General features: G+C 42.4%; 1 protein-coding gene across 1 annotated transcript in view; it reads right to left on the bottom strand.

Moving 5' to 3' along the window:
* Positions 1 to 1,821: 1,821 nt before the first annotated feature.
* SLC2A13 (solute carrier family 2 member 13) overlaps positions 1,822 to 20,008 on the bottom strand; it is a 305,817-nt gene continuing 287,630 nt past the window's right edge. The window contains exons 8-10 of the mRNA XM_059725881.1: positions 10,445 to 10,566; positions 9,846 to 9,998; positions 1,822 to 8,679 (exon numbers count right to left, since the gene is read on the bottom strand). Of these exons, the coding sequence (XP_059581864.1) occupies positions 8,453 to 8,679; positions 9,846 to 9,998; positions 10,445 to 10,566 (502 nt within the window). The 3' untranslated portion in view covers positions 1,822 to 8,452. The remainder of the gene's footprint in view (positions 8,680 to 9,845; positions 9,999 to 10,444; positions 10,567 to 20,008) is intronic.

Raw genomic sequence — 20,008 nt, 5'->3', positions numbered from 1 at the left:
TATTTTGTTCTTGTGCACAAGAGTGTATTTCACCCTTATGACAAAGGACAAAGAGATCATGGTCACATCCCAAAATGATCATCCGTTGAGGATCCAGGATGTGCTAGTCACACAAATGAAGCCATGGGGTGAAATCCTTGCCATGCTGAAGTCAAGGGGAAAGCTTCCATCCACCTCAATACAGCCAGGATTTCACCAACAGCACTGCCAAAAGAACATATAATTCAACCTTCGTGTGACAATAAAGGACAGTCAAACAGCCCTAAAACATAATTAAAAAGCAAGGTACAGGTGGGGCAAGAGAGGATGTACAAGAAGAACAGTAAGGAGATTGCATGCTTACTCAGGTAAATATGAGCCCATTGAACCGACCAAGTAAAACCTTTGTTTTTAACTTACCTTGTGCCTTCTGTATCAGATTCACATTAGACAGCAGCAGACTGCAAGGGTATCAGACAAATGGCATGGAGGCACTTGTGTCCTACAAGGAAAGTGTCTGAATGCAACTGTCATTAGATGTGTGATGATCTACATTTAAATACAGCTCCTCAAAGGTGTAATGTCTGAGCCTCTCATACTGAAAGTCCTTAGTCACCAGGGTAAAAAAAAACCCCAAACCCCAGTGCTTTACTTTAAACTCAGGATATTCCCATGCCAAGCTCCACGCATGTCCAGAAGAGGCAGAGCATTACTTTGACCCAGCTCACCCAATGCCTGTAAAGATCGGGCACTTTAGTGAGGCTTTTTTGGCGCTTTTATGCAATAGCTGATTGAATCAGCTTTAGCTAAAAGCGCCAAAAAGCCTCGCTGAAGCACCCAATCTTTACAGACACTGCAGAGCCAGGTTGAAGTAATGCGCTGCAGCTTCTGGTAAAGTGTGTTTTGGGTTTGTTTGTTTTTAACTGTCTGTAAGCAGCCCAGGGTAACAGAGAAATCCAGAAGCAAGCACTTCTCATCTCAGATGGGCACATTGATAACTCTTTAGTGAGGCTGGGAAGCATTAAAACAGGCCAGTTGAAAGCTTGTGCTCCATCCTCTCTCTTGGTGCCACAAATCTGGTGTGTGTGAGTGTGACTGTGAGTGTGTGTGTGCACTCTGACAAAAATCCAGAAAAGATGCTGTTGCACCTTAATACACACTATCAAAAAAACCTGACAAAGCAAAGCCTATCAGTGCAGACCAATCAACCCCAACTCCACCCTACCCAAGCCTCTCCCAGTGGGGAGTTCTGTCACAGCTAAGGAAGAACTCTATCACTTTCTCTTTGGTAAGTCGTACCACCTCAGGCTGTGCTTTCACCACATCTTGTGCACAAGCCATCACACAGGAATCCCTGATGGTGTTTGGGTAGATGGACATGCTAGTAAACTATATGACTCATTTCACTTGAGATCTCAAGAGTCTCTAATTGAAAGTCAAGGCATCCTAGGAGAATCTCACTTTGTAGTGTGACTTTGTCCTTGTGGTGGGCAGGGTGGTGGGTTTGTATCTCTTGGAAACTCATTGATTTCTTTGCCTTCCTTGAGAAGTCACAAGGCTTCTCTGCCTCCCTTGAAGATGTAAACCAGTAAGTGGGGGGGAAGCTTCCAGGAAAGAAAAGGAAACCAGTCAGTCCTTAAGGAAGTGGTATGTGACATCACAAAACACTGATACTCAAGGTATATTATTTAAGAGTGCAGCAATCAAATGGATTATGCAATGCATTGGCATCATGTAAGGTAACATGTAGATCCTAATTTTAGCCCATTTTTTAAATGACTATTGTTCTACCTGTAAAGAGTCACCTAAATTCAGGTACAAATAAAATCCTGAGACAGAATCTGTAATTAACTATCTCACTTTTTATTGTGTTCATTTACAATCTGGCATTGACAATTCTTTGAAGATTCATTTTAAATGTAAAGAACGAACTTCAGTAAAGCAATTGAAACAAATTAATTATTTAACTTTACATCACTAAGGTCTCATAAAATGTACACCACTTTCAAACATTATAGGCTTGATCGGCTGCAAAAGGAAATGGCACATGTTCGACATTGTTAAGAGATAACGTAGACAATCCAGTGAATATGTGTTCATATTAGTTTTGCCAAAACCTGTTTGTTAAGTACTAAATACTGTAACATGCAGTCAGGGATTAGGATTCACATATGCATTAAGCACAAAAGTACCACTTTCAATTTAGTTTCAAAATACATTTTATTTCAAATATTCTAAATCTGAATTGATTATAGAAACAGCAAGTCAGAGATGCTGTTGGGTTAAGTAAGCCTAACTAAAAAACTCCTGCACGTGCAGGGTTGATCCCACACTGTGCCCTGTTCCAGCAGAGAACTTAAGCAAATGCATAATTTTAAGCACATGAATAGTCTTACTGCCTTCATTGGGCAACAGGACTAGGCGTAGTACTGGGACTACGCAAGTGCTTAAAACTGAACAGCTGACGTGTTCTGCTGGACCGGGGCTCCAGTGTAACCTGGTGCAGGTGCACAGCTTTCAGAGAACTACTGCACTTTACTCTCACTGAGGATCTGTCTCACAAGGCTGAGCTTTTGCTGCAGAAATCCTAGCGGTGGTCCCACTTCTGGTACTTTTGTAGCTCTGCAGAATGTTTAAGGCAGTGAGAGAAATTCACCTGTTTTCTGACTCCATAAATCTGCAGGAGCCAACTGTTTTTGGCAGGTGTACCACAAAGTAGCCCTGCACTCTTCCTGGATGTCACTCTGATCCCTTTCCTCTGCCTGGTTTTCTGATCTAATTTCTGCTCTCTGCCCTGACTGATCTGCTATGCTTCTCCCTGTCCTATCTGATGCTGTGTTGCTGGTCTCTTCCCTGATCTGACTCATGCCACATACACAGGCTGCCTATGCCACTTGTGCCACAGGTTGGCCACCCCTGATATAAATTATATTTTAATTTTTAAGTGCATGGACATTATTCACTTATCATCATTCATCTGTGCTACGCCTTGTTAGTTAGATAAACACGATGAACTGTCAAAATAAGTTCTGGGAAATAAAACCCCCCAAAAATCTGTCAGTTTAAACAGAACCATATTTAGAGCTTCATACTTCTACATGCCATCTTCTTCACTCAGATGTAATGTACTGTATATTTAGTACATAAAAAGGAAGGATTTAAAGAAACTGGATTCATGACGCCTGATTCTGCTCTAACATACATAGGTGAAACTCAGGAATAACTCTATTTAAGTTGATAGAGGTACACTGCTGAGAAATTGGTGTAAGTGAGATTAGAAACATGCCCTTGGTTCACACTAACAGGTCATGTGGCTAAAATATTTCCATATACAGAACTTTGGAACACCATTAACACTCTGTTACAAAACACCACAGTGATGATTATTGGCACATAGAAATCTCCTTTCTCTATATGAAAACATACACAAAATAGATAAGAACTGCCATTTTGTCTGACTTTTAAAATCTATAGATTTGCCTTTAAGGAGTTTACCCCCCACCCCAGTAGCACAAACAACAATATTTCTCTAACAATGTTCACCTAAAAGAATGGACTGTGCTGACATTTTTAACACTGCTACAACCTAAACCACTTCATAGATTATGTTGAACTATACTGTACACAAGGCTATGAAGATTTATAGAAAACCACCAATATTTTTGCACAGAAAATGTGACTTATTTAGGTCTGGACAACAATTCAGAGTCATTTTTATAGGCAGCAGCTACATGTAAGCTGTAAATATTACCCGCAATAAAACACATTTTGCCGTAAAGCACATATTGTGGATTATCTGCTTCTGGCCTGGTACACGAAGCTTGATTTTCTTTCAGACAAAGAGGAATAGGATTTGGTTCACTGGAATCTCTCAGAAAAAGTGCGCAAACATCTTTGCTTTTTAAAGTGCTTAACAGAACTTTGCCTTCCAACGAAACTCCTTCCATACTACAGAACAATGCATCTCTTTTGTTTGAGCAATGCTTAGCTAACAAAAATAAGGCTTTATGTATTTTCATATAGTGTTTAACCCCCCCTCCTCCAAATTGTTAAAATCAGATTGAAGTTGAGCAAGCAAAATCCCAGAACTATGAATTGGGTCCACCCTTAACTACCCATTGGATGTTGTCCACAGGGCCAGGTCCAGTGCCCTGAAAGCCAAAGGGAAAATTCCCATTAACTGCCACAAGCTTCTCCCAAGGCCTGAGGGTCAAACTTTGTTTAGTGCCCAAATCAGGCAATTGAAGGCTGTGGGGACTCTGCAGAGGAAAGGGAGAGAGGAGAGGTGGAGCTCCACCCTTCTTCCAGCTCAGTCCTGGGCCCCCATCAAATTTTCACACACAGAGGAGTACCATCACTGAGGTCAATGGTAGTAATCCCCGGACCTGGGCTCCACAGTTCCACAAGTTTCTAATTTTGTAAAATAGCAGTGGGACCCCTGCTATAGGGCCCTCTGCACCCGTAGAGGAGCAGCAAGATCTGCCATTCTGGCATATTCACTTTGGTGAATTAACTTGTCTGTCTCCACCAACCCCCTCCCCACCTTGGGGGCAGGCACTTTGAGGTAAGTAACAAAAGACTTCTTGCCTGTGGGGTCTCAACTGAAACATCACTTTAGAAAACTCTTTAATACAGTATCTTTGTTCTTTGATTTCCCAGCAGTAACTTTTCTACAAATGAAATATCACAACTTCCAATTCATTCAAAAAGATGTTAGCATGGTAACGTATTTCTTATGATGCATCTTCCCCTATTACATGGGTATCACTGTCCATGGCTGTCACTGCAAGTCACAAGATAATACACTTATGAAAATGAACTACTGTGCATGCATTGCAACTACATTTCATTTTTTATTGATTCCTAAAGGCTTAGTCCCTTTTATTATCCCCAAAGCTTTTTAAAGTGTTTATTTCAATAACTTGACATGGGGCAGAAACAAGTAGCAAATAACTTTAGAGAAGTTATTTAGAATACTAAAACTGGTTAGTATATTGTGATACATGAACTAAATAAAAAAGATTAAAAATGCATCTGGACTAACTTTTCCTGCACTTATTTTCAGACTAACATGATGTGAAGCAGCAGGGGTATCAAATACCCCAAATTTTAGTGAACAACAGATAGGTCAATTTACCCAAAATTGTGCTACCAACTTGACTTTAACTTTCCTGATGCATGGAACACCTGAATTAAGCATACAATACTCGTAACGAAACAATATCACATCTTCTACAGAAAGCTTTTAATAAAAATATTGTGCATTGTGCTTAGGCATACTTTTAAAATTAAAATCTTACTGTAAGAAATTATTCGGCTACATTGTATTTATATCCTTTTATCTGGAATGTTATTAAGTCTACCCCATGCTAGCAAAAATTTTTAAAACTTAAAATATGCACAAATATAAAAAATCTGTTGCAAAATAGAAACATTTATTTAATTTTCTTCATACATTATAAATGTTCACAGATTCTAAAAATAAAACCCTAATTGTGTAAGAGTAATTTCAAGTATTTATTTGATTTCATTTTTCTCATAAATAAATCTTTTATTATGTCTAATGCTCCTAAGATATGGAATGTTATCTCTGATTTTGTAAAAATGAACAGTAATAGGAAGACAAACTCCACTGAGGTGGGGGGAGAAGTGACAGAAAAGAAGCCAGTAGGTTTTGTGCCCTCATTATTCAGCTATATTCACTACTGAAATGCCTGGTGTAATTTTAGATGCTGTGTGGAGAGCAGGTAAATGTCATGCAAGGCTTTAGAAAATTGTCTGCAATAAGATTAATGAGATTAAAATCACGAGTCAGAGAAAAATAGCTGAGTACTGTGTGCACAGTTGAATGCCATTTATGCAAACATCACTGAAATAATGTTGACAAAGGAAGATGGTCTTCTGTTGCTAAAAAGCCCCAGCATTGGTCTGAAAAATAAGACACTGATCTTGTGACAAGTTACTATCACAGTAACTTTACTTTGGTTATGCCACGTGAGTGACATCAATGCAATTATTTTATGTACTCATGGATGTTGGTGCAATAGGGGGACATGAAATGAATACTGAAAGTACTATTCACCACCTGCATGCTAATGGACTTTGGCCCCAGTCCAGTAAAGCACTATATGGAGGAGACTAATCACGTGCGTTAAATTAAGTACATACTTAAGTACTTTGCTGGATCCTGGTCCTAAGTCCCAATTTACAAAAGTCTTGAAATACCTGCTTAAGATGACTCCTAATGAGGACAGACACTAGGTAAGCACACATTGAAAGTTATACACTTGTTTACAGGCTGTCCTGATGAGGGACACTTTCCTGAAGTAGGACTTTGGAGAAGACTTTTGGGCTTCAGGCAGAAACCAGTTTGCCCATAAAAATGTTTGTTCTTGCCTATTACAAGCGCAGCTTACGAATGATTACGACTATGGCATGCCTTTGGTGAAGGTCGTAAATAGGCAATGGGTGTGACAATTGGGGTGTGTCCGTGAGCCTGTACACGACGGAACATTTTCAACGGCGGGCGCTCCGAACACAAACGTATCATGCGCTTAAAGAGAGTAGAGGTCTAAGCCCAGAGAGCCCGGTGCTCCAACTACGCAGGTAAGTAAGTGTTCAGAGTCCAGCAGTGCCTAGGTTTTGAGAATCTGATTTATTGAAAAGCCCCTCCTTCTATCACACTTTCCTCTCCATTTCCAACCCAAATTACAGAGGGACATTTTAAAACCTTTCCCTTTTAAAAATGTTTCTTTGATTAATTGTTTTTACAAAGTTATAAAGACAGCCACAAAAAGACACTGAACAGACAAAGTACACAAAACAAGGGGGAAAGAGTAAGAAAAACCCCTGTATAAAATTATATAGAACAGTATAAACCAGACTTGGAAATTGCAATAAAAACTTATTATCCATGTGATCTACTAAAAATAATTAGGTAACAAATAACATTTTGTTTTTTAAATAGCAAACCCACATTCAAGGTATTTCTTTCCACTCCAACAGAAGGCAAGCAAACCCACCTCTAGAAATGGAATGACAGTTTCAATGAAGTATACATAATGCAAAGAAAGGCATGTTTTACCAGGGGACAGGGAGCCATATATAAGCAAAGAGGTTTTTCCATATTCTTTCAAAGGAACAAGTATTTCTGAGGTATGAGTATGAATTTCTGACATTTTTCAAACTTATATCTCTGAAGGATTAAAAAGGAGAGGACAGTAGACAAGAAATTCACATTAATGTACCCTTACAAAACCCAATTTTATGCTAAAGTAAGTACATTTTTGGCAGGCAAAAAAAATATAATTTTATAATAATTGTTTTATTCCTGTGGTGAGGCACATGAATAGATTTTTGTGCCTGACATGGCAAATTTTCTTGACAATTTTGCAATGCTTCATAAGGCAATTAATGAATACAAGCAAATGTAGGCTTTTGCCCACTACTACATTTTTGAGGGGATCCAAGTATGCTGGTTAAGTGAAAGGAGACAAATTTACTAGGATCACGTTGCACAAACACCAACATCAATGGAAAGCGATGGGGATATCAAATTGCAATCAACGTTCAGCTTTTCAGCACAAAAGCTTTACTGTGATTTTATTTTTTCAAAATGGCAATATTTTGTCTTCAAACAAGGTGCATACCTGAATGCTCATATGCTCATAGGAGGGAAAAATCAATAATAGATGTTACTTTATTTGTGTAGACAGTCATGGTTACCTACACCTTGTTGTGAGCTTAAAGTTGTTCTTTGGCAATTTAGCTCACGAATGCCACCTACTGTTTATATTATGTAGTCAAAGAGCAGTAGTTGGACAATATAAAACATCCATTCTGACATTATAGTTGAAACACTGAGCATGTCCAAGTATGGCTCTCTGTTAATCACCACAAAGCAACAAAAAGTGGAATTCCATCAGAATAACTTAGAGACCTCTCCCCTACATATACAGAAGATACTTGCATTTTCAAAACTCAGTTATCGTTGTAAATATTTACTGCTATAACAACCTGTGGATTTCACATTTTGCTTATTACACAGCAGAATAATTTGAAGGGCCACAGAAGTGTAAACACAAGGTCTTTTATGATCCATCTGGTTTCTGATTAGCCATCATATTATTTTTATCAGTAAATAAAGATAATCGCTCTGAATCACCGTGTGCTATCCATTTCATTTGGTGTAATGCACAATTTGGAGTAATTCAGGAGGGTGCAGAATCACACACGGTTGGTAAAAATTCATATTACCATAGAATGAAATTTCCTTTGGAAGCCATTGCTTTCACTTATCAAGAAAACAGCAGAACATTTTATTGTCTACCAAATGAAGTAATATAGAACATAAAGGCATTTGTAACAAAACAGTAGAAAGAAGAACCAGACCAGAAGCAGGGCAGTGAGGTCACCAAGAGCTGTTCTTCCCCCAGAAGGCTTTTAAATGATTAAATACATCAGCAGCTGAAAATTATTCCACATCAGAAGCATCATTGTCAGAAAGATGATAATTACTTCCCTTCACCCGAATATATTCAATATACCTCCCTTCATCAGAATCTGACATACCACATGTACATAGCCTGCTTTCAAATAAAGATTCAATTTCCTCTAGTTTTTTCCCTTTAGTCTCAGGAAGGCATCCATAGATGAAAATGAGTCCCACGCCAGCAAACCCTGCGTAGAGGAAGAATACTCCTGCAATATAAAACAACACACGTACCAGGTTACATAATATTTCCTCTTGGTCTTTTTTATGGAACAAAAGGAGCAATAGAATTTAGAAGCTACAGAAATCAAAGAAGTCTGTGAAAGTAAAGATTTCAGCTGTAGCATTACAATAAAAACTAGATGAATATGGACACAAGGAAAGAATGCTTTATTATACCACACTATAATAGCTCAAATGAAGAAGGAAGCAATTATTCCATTTGGTTTTGCAGTAATGTGGAAATTAATATGGATCTTTTTCACTTAACTGCTTCACACTTAAAAATAAGTAGCAATAATACTATAGGAGGCCGAGAACAAAGACAGGTATGAAGCACAAGGGGCTCTCCCTCCTATGTGAAAGGACCCTGAGATGACCTCAAAAGCATAAGGCATGTTCACACTGCAGCAGCAGTAGCATTTTCTAGTGGGGAATGTCACCATGTATGCCCCCCCTTGTACTCTCCAAACCCAGAAATAAAGCCATACGGTTGCTTTGGGGTGGCCTCATATGTTAGCTCTTGAGACCTCAATCTCCACTGTTTTTGGGAGTGTCTGTGGGGGGTGACCTTGGCTATGTCACCACAGGGAAGATGTGGCCATAGAAATGTTTAAAGAAAATAGACAACTGAAATACAGGAGGTAAACTCAAACTGTGGAATGTCTCCTCTCTAATTATGGGAATTTTGATGCAACAGAGAAAGGTGGCTCTGTATCTGCTCTGCCAGAGGGCAGACAAAATCAAAGCCCAACAGATCACCATCAGCGATCCCACCAATCCACAGAATGATGGTTCAACATCATGGCCAAATACTGCTCTAGAAGGACTCTGGGGTCGCAGGACTGCCTGTGAATCCTGCCGTGAAGTTCTACGTAGACTATGGCATGAAGAAGAATCTCAGCTGCCACTACATGGTAACACTTTACAAATGCTACCTTTTCAACGGAGACTCTTGTAGTTCACTAAATAGACAGTTTCTTTCCTTTATATCATATTTCCAGTAGAAGTCATTGAGCTAATGTCAACCAGCAGCTTTTTATCTGAAACTGAACTTGCATACTACCACAGGGCTAATATATCCATAATGTGAACTCCAGCAAATTTACATACCTTGGTATGTAAAATATTGGCATCAGATATACATACTACTTACCATAGTATGTAAGGTACTCTGCTGTATGCAAAAATGTCAGTGATACAAGAACATTGAAAATCCAGTTGACACCAGATGAACATGCATTCCCTATGCTTCTGGCCCAAAGTGGATATATTTCAGAATTTACTGTCCAAGGCATGGGTCCCATTCCTGAGAATATCAGAAAGATTTACTTTAGTATAACAATCAATGGAATGGTAAGAAAAGTTCAATGTGGTCTGACTATTCCAAACTTTTAAGTGTTTGAGAATTATTTTGAAGCTACATGCTAAAACAGGGGACAAACATTTTGACACATGCCACAAATTAAGTCCCATGCCTACCCCAAGCACCACTCCAATCCCCTTCCCCTGTCTGATCTGCTGTCCTGCTATTTGCTTCCTGGCCTGTGCTCCTTGTTTGATCTGTTGCTCTGCTTTCTTCTCTCTTTCCTGTGTTCCTTGTTTGATCTGCCATTATGTTTTCTCCCCGTCCTATCTGTCACTATGCTGCCTGCCCCCTAATCTGCTGCGTGCCACATACAGAGGCTACCTGTGTCACTTGTGGCACAGAAACCACAGGTTAGCCACCCCATGCTAAAACAAGTATTTATTTACCAGGTGCGAAGAAAACCAGGTATAAAATAAGGCCCAGAAGAGCTGTCCAAGAGTAGGGAGTAGGACAGTAGTTGTATGCCCAAAATAAATCTTCTTTTTTGAACGTGGTTTCATTTGAACACCTGAAAAATAACCATATAAAATGAACATTAGATAATACATTTCAGGAAATTAACAGCATTTCAATATGAAACATCTTAGTCAAAGTGCTAGAAATGTAAGATCAAATAAGTATACAATTAGAAAGCTGAACTGTCCCTTAATTTAATCAAGACATTTTGGGCCAAATTCTATATTCAGGTATGCAGCATTTTCCAGTGCTTCTCAAAGATACTTTGTGTTTAATTCCATAGCCCAAGGAGGAATATGAGAAGAGGTCTTCATTTTAACAGCAGACTCCTGTCTACAATCCTTCAGTGGAACAGTCTCTATTTCCAATGGCACCATTCACATAACTGTTGCTCACCTGAGTCAGAACTTCAGTATTAGGTCTCTAGGCAAAATGTGGTACATGGATTACAGATAAATTTACAGATTGGCGACTGATAAAAAAGGCAAGAGACAGGTCTACAACCTGATCTTTTACTGCTTACACCCCAAAACACAGAAACAAACACCATTCCTAAAGTCTATGTCTACTCGTGACAGCACAACATAGACAACAACACATACTTACACTGGGCTGGGGAGACTCAACTGCGGGGAGGAGGATGGCAGGTCTGCCTCAATTTTCTAAATTTTCCAAATTTCCCTCCAGCCCATATCCTAAATTTATAGATAGCTATTCTAATAAATGTTTTGCTTGGTTTTATTTATATTTCTTTGTTTCACTGAAAATTTTGGCACTGGAGTGAACCAGATTTCTTGTAAACCTAAAGACATCAGTTAGTTGGAATTTATGTTCCTGTGAAAGTTACACTTCCATAACTCTATCCTGTTCCCCTCATAATTGTGGAGTGCTGCTTTTTGCTCCCATCTTAGTTTATCTTCTCTGATAAGGCTGCTTTGCTTTTACAACTTATATAATAATTTTACCAAAAATATATCCTTTACAGCAAAGCAGCATCTAATATATTTAGTTACACTAATCATTAGTATAAGCTAAAGCTATGATACAGTATATTTGGATCATCTAATTTAAGGCCTTATTTTCTGTTTAATTGGATCTCATTACTGGTGTAACTGGACATGTTGATGGCTTCCTTTATTTTGCTGACCAGGCTCTGGTTGTCACATCTGCAAAGGTTCATTTTACAGTCATTTAGGGCATTTTTACATGTGGTGGGGAGGAGGAGAGTGCTTTAATTAGCAAGCCACGCTAATTAAAAGTGCCACAGAGTCATATGTATCAGTATCCCTGCACTGAAAAATGGCAGCAGGGTGCTTTAAACTAAAGCTCATTGAGTGAGCTTTAATTCAAAGTACCCTGCCGCCATTTTTCAGTGCAGGGACGTTGATACATGTGATGCTCGAGTTTGCTGGAGCGCTGGATTTCCAGCACATCGGAGCAGGCTCCCTGCACATGCCTCGGAGACAAGCTTTGGGGCCTTTGGCTTAGCCACACTTCTGCAGCTTGGTCTAGACCCCTTGAAAATGGTGTGGTTGGCAACATATGCTACAGCAGTAGCATTCAGCCAGAGGCACAGCTGGCCAGGACTGTGCCTGGGGCAGTCCCCTGACCCCTCCCTTTCCCTGTAGCTTTTCTGGCTCTGGAAGGTCTGGCCGTGCAGAGAAGCAGCAGCTGGAGATTACTGCTGCTGAGGGGAGATGTCACCTCATTTTTGTCCTGCAGACATCTATGTCGAGGGCCACAAAAACTGATTTCAGTGGCAAGAAAAAGGGTGACATCTCTCCCCAGCAGCAGCAACTCCAGCTGCTGCCCTCCTCAGGGCTACACTTTCTGGCGTGCCCTTCACTCACTGGCACACACACTGCTGCTGTTTACTGCCAGAGGAGGGGGCAGCAAGGTGAGGAGTCCCTTCCCCTGGCCACTACTTTGGAGCTGCTTGTGCCTGTTCAGTGACTGCAGCTGTTAATGTGATCGTTTGCACTTCTTGCCACTAATGTAACCAAGGGAGCCTTTCTTCATTCACTAAGCAGTAAACTGCTCGTTGAGGAGCCCTTTCTCATTCAGCGTCTGTCTGTTTGTGTCCAGCTATGTGGTGACAAATATGCATAATGGATCAATATCATTCAAAAAGAAGGCTATCATCTTTTTTTTTTGCATCAACCTTTCATGGCATTTCATGCGCTGCACAGTTCAATTCAAGCATTGTCCACAGAGTGATATTTACATACAATGGTGAGCTGCTGGTATGCTGGTGATTTCTCAAATATTAATTATATCAAAACCTGCTTAATTTCCAAGCACCTGGTGACAACACAGCCTTCGCCCATTGCCTTCTTTTCCATTTGCGTCATTATCAAATCACGGGATTGCTCAGACAATTTCACAGTTTCGCTAGTACACATATGCTTCTTTTACTGCTACTTTTATTTCATTTGCAGGTGCTTAGTAATGAATACCAGCTGATTATCACTTTAAAATGTCTGGATACAAACAATGCAGTAATTGGTTTCTTGATTCCTTTCAGCCAGTACTGCAGCTGCCCCTCGAAGAACAGTCCGATGCTTTCTTGTGAACGTTTCTCTCAGTAAACAAAGATGTTACTTGGTTTATTATCTTGTATCCATTTATATCAGCATGCACCAACCTGCTGATTCACAGAGCCATGCCACCAGGAGGCCTAGACGTTTCATTTTACCACTGTTTTCTCCCAGATGTGTCCTACTTTTGACAGAGTGGAATAAACAGACTATATGAAAAAAACACATGTTGTTAAAAACCTCCTACTGCTGAGGCCACTGATCTTTTCCCTCTAGAACCCCCTGTAAGCGAAAGGAAGCTCTGCTTCAGGAAAATGGATTCAGTGCGACAGAAATAAGAACAGCATTAGAAAATGGAATTGGCAAAACCTCAGGAAGTATGAATCTGTCTCAAACAGCAAGCATTAGCTACAGACAGAGCTCTGCACTTGCTGTAGGCTAGCACACCAAGAGATGCAAATAAATAAACCTCATTCAAGGCCAGCACTCTGAAAATTTACTGCAGCATGAAGTACTGCTCATGTGGTCATTTTAATACAATCATCTATCACGTTACTAAGGACTGTCTTATTAGTAATAGGTACTGCATGGTATGCAGCTCCTAAAGAGCTGTATCTGGTACTGAATGAATGGAAAGCCTATGGCAGCTGCTCATATACTTTCCCAGCAATCTTCAGAAATGCAAGTTCAACGAGAAAATTCCACAGCAATAGTTTGTAAAAGAAATTATGCAAATCAGGTACAAGTGCAAAGGGTGTATTGCTTCATTTCCCCTCAAAATGCAGCTTAAGAGAAAACATAATAGTCTTACAGTTAAAATATTTTAATGCAAGTTGCTTTTGTTAAGTAATGTCTACAGATAGTTTTAGCAGCACCTTTTATTCTAATTAATGAAAATTAAACAACCATTGAAAATTAATAATTCTAGCCCAAAACACACACAGTGTCTCAGGATCACTCAAACTTTTTAACAGCAGATATTATCAGCCCTACAGACTGGAAACAAATCTAGACCAATAGTACAATGTTTTAGTATATGTATTATATTTGATGACATGCTTTAGTGAATTTGTAGAAATTCATACTCACATGGTGACACAGGAGGTGTATGGTTCCACTAGGGGGAATGCCATACTGGATCTGGTATTGGCAACGGGAGATGACATGATAGGGGACCTCCAAATCGGTAGCTATCTGGGAGACAGTGATCACCTTATGATAGAATTCAACATAAGACGGCGAGTGGGTAAGGTAACTAGTAGGGTGAAAGTGCTAGACTTTAGGAAAGCTGATCTCATTGCACTCAGGCGATTAGTCAAGGAAGCACTGCAGAGTAGGAGTTTTGATGGGATGGGTGCCCAAGAAGGGTGGCTGTGCCTAAAGGAAACGATCCTTTGGGCACAAAGCAAGACGATCCCCGAGCGAGGCAAAAGAGGGAAAGGGGCCAGGAGGCTTCCATGGCTGACCAGAGAAATCCAGGGCAGCCTAAGGGCCAAAAGGGGAGCACATAAAAAGTGGAAACAGGGTGAGATCACTAAAGATGAATATACCTCCTCTGCTCGTGCTTGTAGGGAGGCAGTTAGGCGGGCCAAAACTACCATGGAGCTGAGGATGGCAACCCAAGTAAAGGACAACAAGAAATTGTTTTTTAGATACATAGGGAATAAAAGGAAGGCCCAGGGAGGAATAGGACCCCTGCTAAATGGGCAGAAGCAATTGGTGACAGATAGAGGGGACAAGGCTGAACTCCTCAACGAGTTCTTTGCCTCAGTGTTCCTAAGCGAGGGGCACGACAAGTCTCTCACTGGGGTTGTAGAGAGGCAGCAGCAAGGCGCCAGACTTCCATGCGTAGACCCTGAGGTGGTGCAGAGTCATTTGGAAGAACTGGATGCCTTTAAGTCGGCAGGCCCGGATGGGCTCCATCCGAGGGTGCTGAAGGCACTGGCCGACGTCATTGCAGAGCCACTGGCAGGAATATTCGAATGCTCGTGGCGCACGGGCCAAGTCCCGGAGGACTGGAAAAGGGCTAACGTGGTCCCCATTTTCAAAAAGGGGAGGAAGGAGGACCCGGGCAACTATAGGCCGGTCAGTCTCACCTCCATCCTTGGTAAAGTATTTGAAAAAATTATCAAGGCTCACATTTGTGAGAGCCCGGCAGGACAAATTATGCTGAGGGGAAACCAGCATGGGTTTGTGGCGGGCAGATCGTGCCTGACCAACCTAGTCTCTTTCTATGACCAGGTTACGAAACGCCTGGACACAGGAGGAGGGGTGGATGTCGTATACCTGGACTTCAGGAAGGCCTTCGATACGGTATCCCACCCCATACTGGTGAACAAATTAAGAGGCTGTGATGTGGATGACTGCACAGTCCGGTGGGTGGCAAATTGGCTAGAGGGTCACACCCAAAGAGTCGTGGTAGATGGGTCGGTCTCGACCTGGAAGGGTGTGGGCAGTGGGGTCCCGCAGGGTTCGGTCCTTGGACCGATACTCTTTAATGTCTTCATCAGCGACTTGGACATGGGAGTGAAATGTACTCTGTCCAAGTTTGCAGATGACACAAAGCTATGGGGAGAAGTGGACACGCCGGAGGGCAGGGAACAGCTGCAGGCAGACCTGGATAGGCTGGACAAGTGGGCAGAAAACAACAGGATGCAGTTCAACAAGGAGAAATGCAAAGTGCTGCACCTAGGGAGGAAAAATGTCCAGCACACCTACAGCCTAGGGAATGACCTGCTGGGTGGCACGGAGGTGGAAAGGGATCTTGGAGTCCTAGTGGACTCCAAGATGAACATGAGTCGGCAGTGTGACGAAGCCATCAGAAAAGCCAATGGCACTTTATCATGCATCAGCAGATGCATGACAAATAGGTCCAGGGAGGTGATACTTCCCCTCTATAGGGCGTTGGTCAGACCGCAGTTGGAGTACTGCGTGCAATTCTGGGCGCCACACTTCAAGAAGGATGCGGATAACCTGGAGAGGGTACAGCGAAGGGCAGCTCGTATGGTCAAGGGCCTGCAGACCAAGCCCTACGAGGAGAGACTAGAGAAACTGGACCTTTTCAGCCTCCGCAAGAGAAGGTTGAGAGGCGACCTTGTGGCTGCCTATAAGTTCATCACGGGGGCACATAAGGGAATTGGTGAGGATTTATTCACCAAGGCGCCCCCGGGGGTTACAAGAAACAATGGCCACAAGCTAGCAGAGAGCAGATTTAGTCTGGACATTAGGAAGAACTTCTTCACAGTTCGAGTGGCCAAGGTCTGGAACGGGCTCCCAAGGGAGGTGGTGCTCTCCCCTACCCTGGGGGTCTTCAAGAGGAGGTTAGACGAGTATCTAGCTGGGGTCATTTAGACCCAGCACTCTTTCCTGCTTATGCAGGGGGTCGGACTTGATGATCTATTGAGGTCCCTTCCGACCCTAACATCTATGAATCTATGAATCTATGGTAACATCTATTTGTTGAACTTAGATAAAACAGTTACAGTTACAGTGTTCTGTATATTATTGCTAGATGAGACCATTGATACTTTGACAAATTATGCCCTCTCCTTTACTTGACATAAATACTATACAATCACAAGCAAAACACATGATCAGTTTATGGGGTTATTTAAAAAAAATATGTGCATATATAGAATCATAGAAAGTTATAGTTGGAGGGGACCTCAAAAGGTCATCTAGTCCAACTGCCTGCTCAAAGCAGGACCAGCCCCAACTAGATCATCCCAGGAAAAGCTTTGTCTAGCCGGGTTCTGAAAACCTCAAAGGATGGAGCTTCCACCACCTCTCTGGGTAACCATTCCAGTGTTTTACTACCCTTCTAGTGAAAAAATTCTTCCTAATATCTAACCTAAAGTTCCCTTGCTGCAACTTGAGACTGTTGCTCCTTGTTCTGTCATCTGCCACCACTGAGAACAGTCTAGCTCCATCATACTCTGAACCCCCTTCAGGTAGTTGAAGGCTGCTATTAAGTCCCCTCAGTCTTCTCTTCTCTAAACTAAATAAGCCCAGTTCCCTCAGTCTATCCTCCTATGTCATGTTCCCCAGCCCTCTCACCATTTCTCTGCTGGACTCTCTCTAGTTTGTTCTTTCTTGGGTGGGAGACCCAGAACTGAACACAGTACTCCAGATGTGGCCTCACCAATGCTGACTAGAGGGGTATAATCACTACCCTTGACTTACTGGCAACACTCCTACCAGTGCAGTCCAGTAAGCTGTTATCCTTCTTGGCAACAAGGGCACACTGCTGGTTCAAATTCAGCTTACTGTCCATGGTAACCCCCAGGTCCTTTTCTGCAGAGCTGCTGCCTAGCCAGTCAGCCCCCAGCCTATACTGATGCATGGGATTAGTCTGTCCTGTGTGCAGGACTTTGAACTTGTCCTTATTGAACCTCATGAGATTCCTTTTGGCTCAAACCTCCTATTTGTCTAGGTCACTTTGAATCCTAGCCCTATTACTCCCCCCAGCTTGGTGTTATCTGCAAATTTGCTGAGGGTGCACTCTATGCCATCTTCCAGGTCACTGATGAACACATTGAACAAAACTGTCTCCAGGTCCGACCCTGGGGCACTCCACTTGATACCGGCTGCCAACTAGACATTATCCCATTGATTACTACCCTCTGAGCCTGATGCTGCAGCCAGTTTTCTATCCACCTTACAGTCCATTCAGCCAGCCAGCCCATATTTCCTTTGCTTGCCTGTGAGAATGCTGTGGGAGACCATACTAAAATCTGTGGGGCCTTGCTAAAATCAAGGTACACTTCATCCACCTGTCTCCCTGTATCCACAGAGCCAGTCACCTCATCATAGAAGGCAATCAGGTTGGTCAAGCATGACTTGCCTCTGGTGAATCCATGCTGACTATTCCTAATCACCTTTTTCTCCTTCAAGTGCTTAGAAATGGATTCCTTGAGAATGTGCACCATGATGTTTTCCAGGGACTGACATGAGGCTGACTGGTCTGTAGTTTCCTGGATCCTCTTTTCCCCCTTTTTTAAATATGGGCACTTACATTTGTCCTTTTCCAATCATATGGGACCTCTCCAGATCGCCATGAGTTTTCAAAGATGATGGCCAATGGCTCTGCAATCACATCAGCCAACTCCTTCAGCACCCTTGGGTGCATCCCATCCAGATCCATGGATTTGTACATGGCCAGCTTTTCTAAATAGTCCCTAACCTTCTCTTTCAGTACTGAGGGCTGCTCAGCTCCTCCCTAAAGTCTGCTGACCAGTGCAGTAGTCTGAGAGCTGACCTTGCCTGTGAAGACTGAGGTGAAACAGGCATTGAGCACTTCAGCCTTTTTTGCATCCTCTGCCACAAGGTTGCCTCCCCCCACATTCAGTAACAGACCCACACTTTCCCTGATCCTCCTCTTGCTACTGACATACTTGTAGAAACCCTTCTTGTTATCCTTCATATCCCTTGCTAGCTGCAACACCAATTGTGCTTTGGCCTTCCTGACTTCATCCCCGCATGCCTGAGCAATGCTCTTATATTTTTCCCTAGTTATTTGTACAAGTTTCCACTTCTTAGAAGCTTCCCTTTTGTGATTCAGTTTACTGAAGAGATCCCTGCTAAGCCAAGCTTCTCTTCTGCCATACTTGCTAGTCTTCCTGCACATTGGGATGGTTTGTTCCTACACTCTCAGTAAGGTTTCTTTAAAGTACAGCCAGCTCTCCTGGACTCTTGTCCCACTCAGACTGGCCTCCCAGGGGATCCTGCCTATGAGTTCTCTGAGTGATATGAAGTCCAGGGTCCTTACTCTGCTGTTCTCCTTTCCTCAGGATCCTCAACTCAATCATCACATGGTCACTGCTGCCCAAGTTGCCACCCACTACTACATTTTTCCCTGTGTGAGCAGCAGGGCAAGAATAGCATGGCCTCTAGTTGGCCACTCCAGCACTTGTACCAAGAAGTTGTTCTCAATACTTTCCGAAAACATCCTGGATTACCTATGCACTTACTTGCTGTATTGCCCTCCCAGGAGATGTCAGGGTAACTGCAGTCCCCCATAATAAGTCATGATTTTGATGGTTTCAATAGTAGTAGCATTTGCAAATCATCTGTAACAATCTCTGTCCAAGTCTGTGGATGACACAAAACTGTGGGGAGAAGTGGACATGCTGGAGGGCAGGGAACAACTACAAGCAGACCTGGACAGGTTGGACATATGGGCAGAAAACAACAGAACGCAATTCACCAAGGAGAAATGCAAAGTGCTGCACCTAGGGAGGAAAAATGTCCAGCACACCTACTACCTAGGAAATGACCTGCTTGGTGGAACGGAAGCGGAAAGGGATCTTGGAGTCCTAGTGGACTCCACGATGAACATGAGTCGGCAGTGTGACGAAGCCATCAGAAAAGCTAATGGCACTTTATCGTGCATCAGCAGATGTATGACGAACAGATCCAAGGAGGTGATACTTCCCCTCTATTGGGCGCTGGTCAGACCGCAGTTGGAGTACTGCGTGCAGTTTTGGGCGCCACACTTCAAGAGGGATGTGGATAACCTGGAGAGGGTCCAGAGAAGGGCCACTCGTATGGTTAAGGGCTTGCAGGCCAAGCCCTACGAGGAGAGACTGGGGCACCTGGACCTCTTCAGCCTCCGCAAGAGAAGGTTGAGAAGCGACCTTGTGGCTGCCTATAAGTTCATCACGAGGGCACAGAAGGGAATTGGTGAGGTTTTATTCACCAAGGCGCCCCCGGGGTTTACAAGAAATAATGGCCACAAGCTAGCAGAGAGCAGATTCAGACTGGACATTAGGAAGAACTTCTTCACAGTTCGAGTGGCCAAGGTCTGGAACGGGCTCCCAAGGGGGTGCTCTCCCCTACCCTGGGGGTCTTCAAGAGGAGGTTAGATGGGCATCTAGCTGGGGTCATCTAAATCCAGCACTCTTTCCTGCCTATGCAGGGGGTCGGACTCGATGATCTATTGAGGTCCCTTCCAACCCT

The sequence above is a fragment of the Alligator mississippiensis genome, chromosome 4, assembly GCF_030867095.1.
Source record: "Alligator mississippiensis isolate rAllMis1 chromosome 4, rAllMis1, whole genome shotgun sequence".
NCBI lineage: Eukaryota > Metazoa > Chordata > Crocodylia > Alligatoridae > Alligator > Alligator mississippiensis.
This window is presented reverse-complemented; position numbering and strand designations above follow the sequence as displayed.